Source organism: Platalea leucorodia (assembly GCF_965183815.1).
Source record: "Platalea leucorodia genome assembly, chromosome: 10".
Lineage (NCBI taxonomy): Eukaryota > Metazoa > Chordata > Aves > Pelecaniformes > Threskiornithidae > Platalea > Platalea leucorodia.
Genome location: NC_138832.1, coordinates 10,318,534 through 10,331,941, shown reverse-complemented (window position 1 = coordinate 10,331,941; position 13,408 = coordinate 10,318,534). Strand labels below are relative to the sequence as shown.

At 48.2% G+C, this 13,408-nt stretch overlaps 1 protein-coding gene across 1 annotated transcript; it reads right to left on the bottom strand.

The window, feature by feature from the left end:
• Positions 1-11,023: 11,023 nt before the first annotated feature.
• LOC309595702 (uncharacterized protein) lies at positions 11,024-12,304 on the bottom strand (the record flags this gene model as incomplete). Its single annotated transcript, XM_082322961.1, has 1 exon — positions 11,024-12,304. The coding sequence occupies one exon, from the start codon at positions 12,302-12,304 to the stop codon at positions 11,024-11,026; it is 1,281 nt and encodes a 426-aa protein (XP_082179087.1).
• Between the last annotated feature and the right edge of the window lie 1,104 nt (positions 12,305-13,408).

The following is a 13,408-nucleotide window of genomic DNA, read 5'->3' as shown; positions in this document are numbered from 1 at the left end:
CACTAACGCCTGAACACGTGGAGGGCAGCGATGCTTTGGGAAGCGCAAGTTTGGGACAGGAGAGCGCGGAGATGCAGCTTCTTGGAGAAACTTTTGGGTTTAGCGCTTGAAAGATTATTTATCTATTTTCCTTGCTTGGTTTGAAAATGGTGGTCGGAGTGAGATGCCACCTCCTTCTCAGCCCCCCTTCTCTGGTCAGAAATCTTCCTGTGCCCCTCCTGCAGCCGGTGCCTCGGGGCTGCAATGCCACGTGCCATCTTTCCTCGTCTTTAACGGCCAGACGCAAATCTGCTATTGGGTGCTGGCCCTTCAAAGTGTGTTGAGAGGTTGGTGCTGCTGGGAGCACAGCAGGGAACGCTCCATTAAAAGCAAAGGAGGAACACACTTATTTGAAGCATCAGCTTCTTCTGTACTGTTGCGCCTTGTGCGCTCTAGAAATGAAAGTTTATATGAAGGCTAATTGAGTGATAGGAACCTAATTTTTCTATGTGTAGGAGATGAAAACAGGGCAGGTGAAAGGGAGGAATTTGGCAAGGAGCTGGAGAGGGGCTGGTGCACCTGAGAGGAGACATGCAGGGGTCCTGCCTGCTGCGGGGGTCAGGGCATGGGATGCGACAGCACCGGCTGGGAGCACTCACGGCTCAGAGAGCGCCAGGAGCACCAGCAAACCCTCTCAGGGGTTTATTGCACGAAGCCTCACGTACAGCCAGCTGGGAACTTTCCACTGGTACAATTTTTTCATAAGAAAATATGTAAACAAAGCTTCCCACAGGAAATCGCATATGTTTTCACTGAAGATGGAGCGATATACCGTAAGTAGTCACATCCATCCTGTTAAAACAGTGGTCTAGTGATTTATAGCTCTGGCTGGAGGTAAGGTCAAAATTCTTAAACTTTGGAAGTGACCATGTGCATCTTGTCCTTTCTTGCCTCTTTTGCCTCCTAGTACCAGGTTAAAGGGAGGAAAAAATGGATACTCTGACAATTACTGAATGGGAAAGCACCTCCTTGTGCTGGATGCATTTAAGAAATGGGCTAACTCAAAGAAAAGTTGTGGGTCAAAGCAAAGCAGAGATCTCACGGTGAAGGTCCAGTGCCAGGCAGGCAGGATAAACCCCAGGGCTTTCTCAAAAGCAAGCCCTTGGCAAGCAAGCTTTCAAAATAGTTTCTGTTTTGTCAAACACTCCTAAAACTTTCCGACGGGAGCCAGAGATGTAAGCTTTAGCACATTTCCTTGTTTCTGCAAGTCTTTTTGCTCTTTCATCTTCAAATATTTGTTTTTATTTCTTTAATCGCTTGGTTTTGTTTATTCAATTACATGCTTTTGTTTCCAAGATTTTTTTAGGCGTGTCAGCTTTGTTCATGCTGAATTTTTTTTTTTTTTTAACAGTTGAATTCCCTGCTGCCTTTGTGAGTGCGTGTTGTCCTTAATCTTGAGGATCTCCTTCAAATGGCTTTCCAAGCCCAGACTGCATCTTCAGGGCCTGTGTTTTTTGATGGAAGTTTTTCTTGTATTGCTTGCAAGTTTCATTTTTTGTGGATAAAATTGTATCCTCATGTTCTTCCCGAGCATGCTGTGTACAACTTGTGAGGTATTTCTATCGCTGCTTCATCATAGCACAGAAGAAGCAATTTAGTTGTGCTCCTGTTCAGTGTTTAATGAGGTGCTGGCGTAAAAGTCGAAGGAATATTTTCTGCAAGCATCCAGAGGAGACAAGGCTCTCCTTCATATATTTTCACCAATTTATATTTTTCAATGGAAAAAAATCTTATTTTGTAGGGACTTTGAAAAATTGCTAAGGTGGATTTTGCTTGCTTGTTTTTTACTTCTGCCTTTTTCTAGTGCAGATTGATAGCAGAGAGGAATGCAAAAGCCAGAAACAAACTGGAGAGTTTTTTTCACTACCTCCCAAAGTATGTGAAGCTGAGGAAAGTGAGGATGCTGCTGAATGAAATAAAGCATAAAGCAAAAATGTATTCACCACTGAATACTTTGCACAAATCTAATCACAAATCTGATAACCAGGGAGACACAGCGTGTGTGCTTTGGTTGCGCAGCCCCAGTTTGTCCCTTCACTGGTGCAACAGCAAAGGTTGGTCTTACTCTGCACTCCACGGCAGGTTTCCCTTGTCAAAATATGCTGGTTTGTGTGTTTTCAGCACTAAGCAAAGGTTTATTTCTCCCTTACCTCTTATCAGCTTGGGATAATTCCCCTAAGGACAGGGACAAACGTGGTGTGTCTGCCACACATTCTGTTGCTTCCTTCTGCGAGCGCTCAGTAAACATTGGGCATGTCTTGCGGCAAATCTTTATACAGTGATAATTGCTGAAAATTCGGTCACGTCTCTGTATTATTATTTAGCTGTTCTTGCTTTTAGAAGTCAGGTGAGAAATAATCACTGAAAGCATCTTGGAGAAAAAGGCCAAGAGCCATAAAAAGCGATGTTCCTTAGGCCTGGCTGTGCTGCCACCAGCCTGCATGGCCCATGGCAAGGTGTCCTGGTTTCGGCTGGGATAGAGGTTTTTTTTTTTTCCTAATAGCTGGTGTAGTGCTGTGTTTTGGATTTAGTATGAGAAAAATGTTGATAACACACCGATCTTTTAGTTGTTGCTAAGCAGTGCTTACGCTAGTCAAGGACTTTTCAGCTTCTTGTGCCCTGCCAGCGAGAAGCTGGGAGGGGGCACAGCCAGGGCAGCTGACCCAGACTGGCCCAGGGGCTATCCCATACCGTATGACGCCATGCCCAGTATATAAACTGGGGGGCAGTTGGCCGGGGGACAGCGATTGCTGCTCGAGGATGGGCTGGGCATCGGTCATCAGGTGGTGAGCAATTGCATCATGCATCACTTGTTTTGTATATTCTTTTATCATTATTTCCCCTTCCTTTTATGTCCTATTAAGCTGTCTTTATCTCAACTCACAAATTTTGCTTTTTTTTTTTTTCCTTTTTTTTCCAATTCTATCCCCCATCCCGCTGTGGGGTGGGGGGGTGAGTGAGCGGCTGTGGGGTGTTTAGCTGCCTGCCAGGTTAAACCACACCGGTCCTTTTTGGCACCCAGTGTGGGGCATGAAGGGTTCGAGATAACGGCAGATCTGACTAGAGCATGTTAAAACAAATTTGTGATAAGCATTCATTACATTAGTTTAATAGTCATTGGTCGCATTGTTGATTTATTTGCTCTCAGAGTTGTTGTGGTTGCTGTCAGAGTTGTGTTATGTAGCACCTTATTTGCCATGCACACGCCCTGTGGTGCTATTTATCACCTCTGGGGGCTGGATTTTTGCTGTATTGTGTAACACTGGCTTATGGAATGATAAAATTATTGGTTGTGAGATTGGACTCAGTACCACTGTCATCCCTGTACTGCAGGAGCCATCTCTTGGAAACTATTAATAATTACACTTTTTACCTCTTCTCCTCAGAGAACTAATCTATACGGGAGATGGGGGGGGCACCTTCCCCCGCTCCTTCACCTTCCCTTTCTCCTTCAGGCTAGTTACAACAGCTCTTGAGAATTTTGAATATCCTTGGGATGTTCAAACCAGCATGGTCCTATTGCTCTGTCTCCTGAATGTGGCTCAGGTCTTGTTTAGTGTTAAACAACTATTTAAGAATACCATCCAGAGATCTACCCCGGCGACAGGCACTGTGGCTACTCAAACCCCGGCGACAGGCACTGCGGCTGAACCAGCGAATCAGCCTGTGCTGGTATCAGTCGCCCCTATACACAAGAAGAAATACACAAGAAAATCAGCTTGTTGAGTAAGGGATGAAGATGACCCAGGGCCATCACAAGAACAGGAGGAGGAAGAGGCAGAACCCATAAATGAGATAGTAACCACCCAATCCCTATCCTTGAGTGAGCTGTGAGATACGCAAAGAGATTTCAATCGCCATCCAGGTGAGCACATCGTCACCTGGCTGCTCCGATGCTGGGATAACAGGGCCAGTAGCCTGGAATTAGAGGGTAGGGAAGCCAAGCAGCTGGGATCCCTTTCTAGGGAAGGGGGCATTGACAAAATAATTGGAAGAGGGGCACAAGCCCTCAGCCTGTGGAAGCGACTCCTGTCAGGCATGAAGGAAAGGTATCCCTTCAAGGAAGACGTTATATGTCACCCAGGCAAATGGACCACCATGGAGAGATGTATCCAGTACCTGAGGAAGTTAGCTGTGCTGGAGGTGATTTATGATGACCTGAACAGTGAGCAGTTACCCAAAGATCCAGATGAAGTCAGATGCACACGACCCATGTGGCGGAAGTTTGTATGGAGCGCGCCATCATCACATGGAAACTCACTGGCAGTAGTGACATGGAAAGATGGAGAGGAACAGATGGCGGATGAATTGGCTGGTCAGATCTGGCAATATGAAGAAAGTCTCTCTTCCTCCCTATGGGCCTGCGTCTCGGCTCTGGAAAAACTGTCCGAAAAACTGTCCGAAAAACTGTCCCGTGAGTCCCAGCAACTCAAAGAGGATATGTCTTACTCCTGACCTGCACGGACCAGTATCTCGGCCGTTAGGAGTAACTGTCCCTCTGCTCAAGAGAGAGGATACAGTGGATACACACCACGGGCCACCCTGTGGTTTTATCTGCATGACCACGGAGCGGACATGAGGAAGTGGGATGGAAAATGTACCTCGACCCTACAGGCACGGGTATGTGAGTTTCAAGGAAAAACAATCACAAAAGGGGGTTCTTCCAGGAAAATTGCTGCTCTGGTTTCCAGTGAGCAGTTCCCCAGACAGAGTAGAAGGGCTGATTTTACTTCTGATCTTAGTAAAGGGATTTTTGATGAGCATTTACAAGAAGTAAGTAACAAATACTATGACCAGGACTAGAGGGGCCCTGCCTCCAGCCAGGTGGAGGACAGGGATAACCGGGTGTTGTGGTTTAACCCCAGCCAGCAACTAAGCACCACACAGCCACTCGCTCACTCCTCCCCAGTGGGATGGGGGAGAGAATCGGAAGGGTAAAATTGACAAAACTCGTGGGTTGAGATAAAGACAGTTTAACAGGTAAAGCAAAAGCCGCACGCACAAGCAAAGCAAAGCAAGGAGTTCATTCACTGCTTCCCATTGGCAGGCAGGTGTTCAGCCATCCTCAGGAAAGCAGGGCTCCATGACGCGTAATGGTTACTTGGGAAGACAAACGCCATCACTCCGAACGTGCCCCCCTTCCTTCTTCTTCCCCCAGCTTATATACTGAGCATGACGCCATATGGTATGGAATAGCCCTTGGGCCAGTCTGGGCCAGCTGTCCCGGCTATGCTCCCTCCCAGCTTCTTATGCACCTGGCACAACACAATAAGCTGAAAAGTCCTTGACTAGTGTAAACTCTGCTCAGCAAGAACCAAAACATCAGTGTGTTATCAACATTATTCTCATCCTAAATCCAAAACACAGCACTATACCAGCTACTAAGAAGAAAACTAACTCTATCCCAGCTGAAACCAGGACACCGGGTTTACTGGATTGTGTGGATTCGATGGCCTTGGCACATCAGACCCATAGGAGTATAAGGCTCTAGTGGACACCGGTGCACAGTGTACCCTAAGGCCATCAAGCTACAAAGGGGCAGAACCCATCTGTATTTCTGGAGTGACGGGGGATCCCAACAGCTGGCTGTATTGGAGGCTGAAGTGAGCCTAACTGGGAATGAGTGGCAAAAGCACATCATTGTGACTGGCCCAGAGGCTCCGTGCATTCTTGGCACAGACTAGCTCAGGAGAGGGTATTTCAAGGACCCAAAAGGGTACCAGGAGGCTTTTGGTATAGCTGCCTTGGAGACGGAAGAAATTAAAACAGCTGTCTACCCTGCCCGGTCTCTCAGAGGACCCTTGTATTGGGTTGCTGAGGGTCAAAGAACAACAGGTGCCAATCGCTACCACCACAGTGCACCAGCGGCAATATCGCACCAGCTGAGACTCCCTGATTCCCATCCATAAGCTGATCCATCGACTGGAGAGCCAAGGAGTGATCAGCAAGACTTGCTCACCTTTTAACAGTCCCACATGGCCACTGTGAAAGTCTAATGGAGAGTGGAGACTAACAGCAGACTATCGAAGCCTGAACAAAGTCATGCTGCCACTGAGTGCTGCTGTGCCTGACATGCCAGAACTTCAGTACGAACTGGAGTCAAAGGCAGCCACGTGGTATGCCACAACTGTTATCTCTAATGCATTTTTCTCAATCCCTTTGGCAGCAGAGTGCAGGCCACAGTTTGCTTTCACTTGGAGGGGCATCCAGTATATCTGTAATTGACTGCTCCAGGGGTGGAAACACAGCCTTACCGTTTGCCACGGACAGATCCAAACTGCACTGAAACAGGGTGAAGCTCCGGAACACCTGCAATACATTGATGACATCATCGTATGGGGCAACACAGCAGAAGAACTGTTTGAGAAAGAGAAGAAATCCTTCTGGAGGCAGTTTTGCCATAAAACAAAGTAAGGTCAAGGGACGTGCACAGGGGATCCAGTTTTCAGGAATAAAATGGCAACATGGACGTCGTCAGATCCCAATGGATGCGATCAACAAAATAACAGCCATGTCTCCACCAGCTATCAAAAAGGAAACACAAGGTTTCTTGGGCATTGTGGGTTTTTGGAGAATGCACATTCCAAATTACAATCTGATTGTAAGCCCTCTCTATCAGGTAACCCAGAAGACGAATGATTTCAAATGGGGCCCTGAGCAACGACAAGCCTTTGAACAAATTAAACAGCAGATAGTTCATGCAGTAGCCCTTGGGCCAGTCCAGGCAGGGCAAGATGTAAAAAATGTGCTTTACACCACAGCCGGGGAGAACGGCCCTACCTGGAGCCTCTGGCAGAAGGCACCGGGGGAGACTCGAGGTCGACCCCTAGGGTTTTGGAGTTGGGGATACAGAGGATCTGAGGCCCGCTGTACTCCAATGGAGAAAGAGATATTGGTAGCATATGAAGGGGTTTGAGCCACTTTGGAAGTGATTGGTACTGAAGCACAGCTCCTCCTGGCACCCCGACTGCTGGTGCTGGGCTGGATGTTCAAAGGGAGGGTCCCCTCTACACATCATTCAACTGATGCTACGTGGAGTAAGTGGGTCGCACTGATCACGCAACAGGCTTGAATAGGAAACCCCAGTCGCCCAGGAATCTTGGAAGTGACCATGGACTGGCCAGAAGGCAAAGATTTTGGAATATTGCCAGAGGAGGAGGTGACACATCCTGAAGAGGCCCCACTGTATCATAAACTGCCAGAAAATGAGAAGCTATATGCCCTGTTCACTGATGGGTCCTGTCTTGTGGGAAAGCATTGGAGGCGGAAGGCTGCTGTATGGAATCCTATATGACAAGTTGCAGAAACTGCAGGAGAAGGTGAATTGAGTCAGTTTGCACAGGTGAAAGCCATCCAGCTGGTTTTAGATATTGCTGAACGAGAAAAATGGCCAGTATTTTGCCTCAATACTGATTCCTGGATGGTGGCAAATGGCCTGTGGGGGTGGTTGCAGCAACAGAAGCAGAGCAACTGGCAGTGCAGAGGTAAACCCATCTGGGCTGCCGCATTTTGGCAAGATATTGCTGCTGGGATAGAGAACCTGGTTCTAAAAGTACGTCACGTAGGTGGTCACGTATCCAAGAGTTGGACCACTGAAGAACATCAAAACAACCAGCAGGTGGATCAGGCTGCTAAGACTGAAGTGGCTCAGGTAGATCTGGACTGGCAACATAAGGGTGAACTATTTATAGCTCGATGGGCTCATGACACCTCAGGCCATCAAGGAAGAGATGCAACATATAGATGGGCTTGTGATCGAGGTGTGGACTTGACCATGGACACTATTGCACAGGCTATCCATGAATGTGAAATATGCGCTGTAATCAAGCAAGCCAAGCAGTTCAAGCCTCTCTGGTATGGAGGAGGATGGCTGAAATATAAATATGGGGAGGCTTGACAGATTGATTATATCACGCTCCCACAAACCAGCCAAGGCAAGCGCCACGTGCTTACAATGGTGGAAGCAACCACCGGATGGCTGGAAACATATCCTGTGCCCCATGCCACCGCCTGGAACGCTATCCTGGGCCTTGAAAAGCAAGTCCTATGGCGACATGGCACCCCAGAAAGAATTGAGTCAGACAGCAGGGCTCATTTCTGAAACAACCTCATAGACACCTGGGCCAAAGAGCATGGCATACCGAGACCACTGGGTATATCACATCCCCTATCACGCACCAGCCTCTGGGAAAATCGAATGATACAGTGGACTGTTAAAGACTACACTGAGAGCAATGGGCGCTGGGACATTCAAACATTGGGATACACATTTAGCAAGGGCCACCTGCTTAGTCAACACTAGGGGATCTGCCAACTGAGCCAGCCCTGCCCAGTCAAAACTCTTATGTACTGTAGAAGGGGATAAAGTCCCTGTAGCGCACGTAAAAAATACGCTGGGGAAGACAGTCTGTGTTATTCCTGCCTCGGGCAAAGGCAAACCCATTCATGGGATTCCTTTTGCTCAAGGACCTGGGTGCACTTGGTGGGTGATGCGGGAGGATGGGGGAAGTCCGATGTGTACCTCAAGGGGATTTGATTTTGGGTGAGAATAGCCATTGAATTAAATTTCGTGATGTTAATTGCTATACAATACTGTATATCATCACTTCTATGGTGGCTATATGCCATATCAATGGTCTTACAGCAAGAATCACCCAGATTAATGAAGAATGAACTTTGATGAAACTGAGCAAAGTGCAGCAATGATAGAACCAGACAAGCACAGCAGAACTGGCTTCAGCATGCAACAATCCAACACCACATACCATCTCTCCTGCCCTGAAGGACAGTTATGACAGATGAAGCCCCAAGTCATTGACTAAATGAACTCAACGAACATTTTATAGGGATGGACCTTAGACTAAGGGAATGATATCTGTGTGTATATATCAAAAGACAGGAAAAGTCTCAGTGATTAATGGAATGTATTGGAAAGTGTGGGACCTGGGCATGATGTAGATGGTATAGAATAAGGGGTGGATATAGTCCTGGTTTCAGCTGGGATAGAGTTAATTTTTTTCCCTAGTAGCTGGTATAGTATCAATACTGGCTGGAGGATGAAAGGATTGAGAGCAGCCCTTTGGAGAAGGACTTGGGGGTACTGGTGGATGAAAAGCTGGACATGAGCCGGCAATATGTGCTCACAGCCCAGAAAGCCAACCGTATCCTGGGCTGCCCAAAGAGAAACATGGCCAGCAGGTCAAGGGAGGTGATTCTGCCCCTCTACTCTGCTCTGGTGAGACCCCACCTGGAGCACTGCATCCAGCTCTGGGGTCCTCAGTACAGGAAGGACATGGATCTTTTGGAGCGGGTCCAGAGGACAGCCATAAAAATGATCAGAGGGATGAACACCTCTCCTATGAGGACAGGCTGAGAGAGCTGGGGTTGCTCAGCCTGGAGAAGAGAAGGCTCCGGGGAGACCTTATTGCAGTCTTTCAATACTTAAAGGGGGCTTATAAGAAAGATGGGGACAAACTTTTTAGCAGGGCCTGTTGCAATAGGACAGGGGGTAATGGTTTTAAACTGAAAGAGGGTAGATTCAGACTAGATATAAGGAAGCAATTTTTTACAATGAGGGTGGTGAAACACTGGAACAGGTTGCGCAGAGAGGTGGTAGATGCCCCATCCGTGGAAACATTCAAGGTCAGGTTGGACGGGGCTCTGAGCAACCTGATCCAGTTGATGTCCCTTCTCATTGCAGGAGGGAGTTGAACCAGATGACCTTTAAAGGTCCCTTCCAACTCAAACTATTCTATGATTCTATGATTCTGTACCAGCTTGAGGAAGGCCATGCCTTTGAACCTGTGCTGCTGAAGCTTTTACGACTTCTCTCCATTGGTGTGCTACCATGGGGCACTTATTTGCCAATTTAACAGACCTGAGTGGGATATTTGGAGTGGATGTGCAGGGGACAGTGAGTGAGGAGCAGGGAGAAGGTGAGGATGGAGATGAGACTGATCAGTGTTTAATCACTGAAGAGAGAGGGGTGAAGTTTAACCTTGGCTCTTATACTGTAAATGAAGTTCATCCCTGGCCATGTGGCTGCTTGCAGGTCTGATGCATAACATAGATGGTGCAAGAGCTTTCTAGTGGAGTGTCACATAGTCTGCAGCAGGATTTGGGCTGGTTTTAATATACCTGGAGAAATGGAAGATTCCTTGTGGGAAGATGGAGAAGGCTAATCTGTGTCAGGGAGGAAAGAAAGGTGAATACCACTGTGATGGAGGCATCATGATGACCTGTCAGTGTCTCCCAGCTGCTGGAGGGAGGTGGCTGGGGGGTATGGCACTGGTGTGATGCCATGCCAAAGCTCATCAACAAAATGCAGGGAGATACAACTTGTACAGGCCACTCCTGAGACAAATGAGCTCTTTGCAGGGGTAAACACAGGGTCACGTTAGCTGAGGCTCGATAGTGCGAGGAGCAGCTGGGTGATAAAATGTTTTACCTGGTGACATTTTTGCCCACTCCTGCAACACTGTCATATTCTAACAACAAAGCACCTCATATGCCAGCTGTGGGAAGCTACCACATGCTCGCAGAGATGCTAATGGACTGAGAGGGACTCCAGATGTGCTGGGACATGTGCAATTTATTCCTACTTCAGCAGTACTCATAATATCCCGAGTGTGAGCTGGGCTCAGGAAAGCAGCCCTTCCCTGAGAGATCACACGTGGTTGTGGTCAGTTGGGAAACGGGGAGGACAGAGGCTGTGGTGGGGCCACGCTTCCCAGCCCCGTGTCACCCAGCACAAGCCTCAGCCCTGAACTTGCTAATGTGACCTTCTCCTCTGCACGTGAACATTTACATTGAATTTTGATATTAGTATTTCGGATTTGAGCATTGCCCATGAATGAAAGCATTTATTCCTATTTAATAAAATCCCTCTATTTCCATATAAAACCCACCTGTAATGAAAACCATTGCTCATAAACAAATAGCAAGAACAGAAATAAGCGGCCTCCACTTTATAATTTAAACATTGTCAAAATGTGGCCACGGAGGTGGCCCTCGCAAAATACCATGCATGGCAGACAAGTACCAGCAGGATGACCTTGCCAGGGAGAACGGGAGGCCCAGGAGCCACGCTGGTACCAGCCACCCTGCACTTGTCTTCGCTTGCCAGCTCAGGTGGCACCGTGCAGTCCATCAGGTCCCCTGGACGGGAGACATCGAGTGCCGTCGTATTGTGAGGGCCCAGAAAGGCACAGTGCAGCCCTTCGATCGCTCCCCTGCGTGTTGCAGTCCACCGCCAGAACCAAAGCATCTTGCAGTCGCATTTCCAGGGGTTGTGGGATAAAAACACATACTTCAGTTTTGGCAGTTCAGCAAACAAGTAGATGGGGAGGGAGCTAAGGTTGTTCTTGCTCAGGTGAAGGAAGTGCAGCTTGTTTAAGTATGAGAAAGCAGAGTCTGAGATCGAGGAGATCTGGTTGTTGTTCAGGTACAAGTTTCTCAAGTTCAGCAGATGTCTGAAGGTGCAGTCGACAGCAGTGATTCTGTTGGCTTCAAGGTGCATGGTCTTGAGCTGGATCAACCCATCGAAAAGCTGATTAGGCAAATCAGCGATGAAGTTGTGTCCTAAATTTAACATGCCCAATCTGAGAAGCTTTGTAAAAGCACCATTTTGAATGATCCATATCCGATTCTTCCTGAGATTCAGATCGTACAGGGTTTCCAGGTCCTTCAGGGAATCTCTCCCAATGGCTTCTATGTGGTTGCCCTCCAGGGACAGCCTCGTGAGGCTGGAGAGGTTCCTAAAGGCTTGTGGGACATACCGCATGTTATTGGAAGCTAAATCAAGTCTTTCTAAAGAAGGCAGGTGTGAAAATAGAAGTGGGTGGATTTCGAAGATATTGCAGTGGGACAAATCCAGGCTGATGAGGTTTAATAGTCCTCTGAAAGTGTTTGCGTGCAGGTAGGTGAGGCGTGAGTTCCTGCTGAGGTGCAGCTCTCGCAGCTTGCTGAGAGTGTGGAAGGTCCCCGGGGACAGGAAAGTCAGGTTGTTTCCATCTAGCCAGAGGCTGTGGAGGAAAGTCAGGTTTCTGAAGGTGTTGGTGGTAAGAATCCGCAAATAATTATTGGAGAGGTTTAGAGAGACGGTGGATGCTGCTATTTCTCCAGGGAGGGCTCTCAGTCCGGCTCTGTTACAGTGGATAATCTCTTCAGGTGCACATTTGCACATGCTTGGGCATGAATCAGAGATATTCAGACTCAGTCCAGCCTTTGTTGCACAAGTAAATATAAATATAACAAGAAAGAACATGACCAGCCACAAGTCAGCCACCGCAGCTAATACCTGATGGATAGTAGAGAAGGAGGCAAGAAAAAAAGCATGTACCTTTTGGATAGGTGAACCGTGACCATTGCAGGGTTGGTTGGGCTGTGCGTTTAGTGCACAGTGAAAATAAATTAGCTGCCTCTTCCTGCTGCAGACCAATGGGGATCAAGACTTTAGGCAGATAAAAGCCGATTAAGTGCTGCCCTGCTGTAAAGAGCATTACCGAGAGGCAGGGAGATTTCTCAGCCGAGCATCAGGCTCTGACAGTGTTTTTTCCCACCTCCTGCCCTCTGCAAACTGCAGCAGGTAACAGACTTCCCTTGGGATCTGTCTGGGAGAAGCTCCTGCTCCTAGGTTGATGACCATTCTCAGGATCTGCTTGGCAGTTTGCTCAAAAACCCCTCTGTGTTGGGGGGGCATTTTTGTACTTTTCTTCAGTTAGGGCCTCAGCAAAGGCAGCTGAAAGCAGATCTGCCATCCAGATGCAAGATGGGGGCTCTCCCCCTGGTGTGGCTACACTTGCTGGCAGATGCCCTGGGTTTCAGGCTGTGATCTGGATGCTGAGGAAAGCGGAGCTGCGACTGAGCCCTGAGCACAGCCCTGTCGATGGCTGTGAATCCTCTGCAGTAAAACAGGAGACTGTCAGGAGCTGTGCAAGCCTCACGCTCCCTGCCAGCCAGGAATGTGCAGGGGAATGCTGCGTCCTGGTGGAGCCTCTTCTCGGAATAAGCCTTGAGCCATCTATAAGATGATCCCTGTGGGCAAAAGGCAGAGCACCCCAAGGGCGCGCTGCCCTTCCCAGGGTGCTGCCTGTCTCCAGCAGGTCTGGAGATGTCACTGAGCAGCTAGAGCTGGGCCTGGGTCCCTAAAAGCCCTTGTCCTTGGTCCCCTCCCTGGTTTTCATCCTATATCAAGAGGGCAAAGGAAAAGTGCAACTGGGGGGCTGATTGATGCACCCAGCACCCAGGGATCAGCAATCCACAGTTTTGCTCTACAATGCCAAGAGGAATATACCCAGACCTTGCTCCTGATGTGTCAGCAGGGCAACCAATGACATAGTTGCTGCTCTTGTTTTTTCTCACTCTTTTA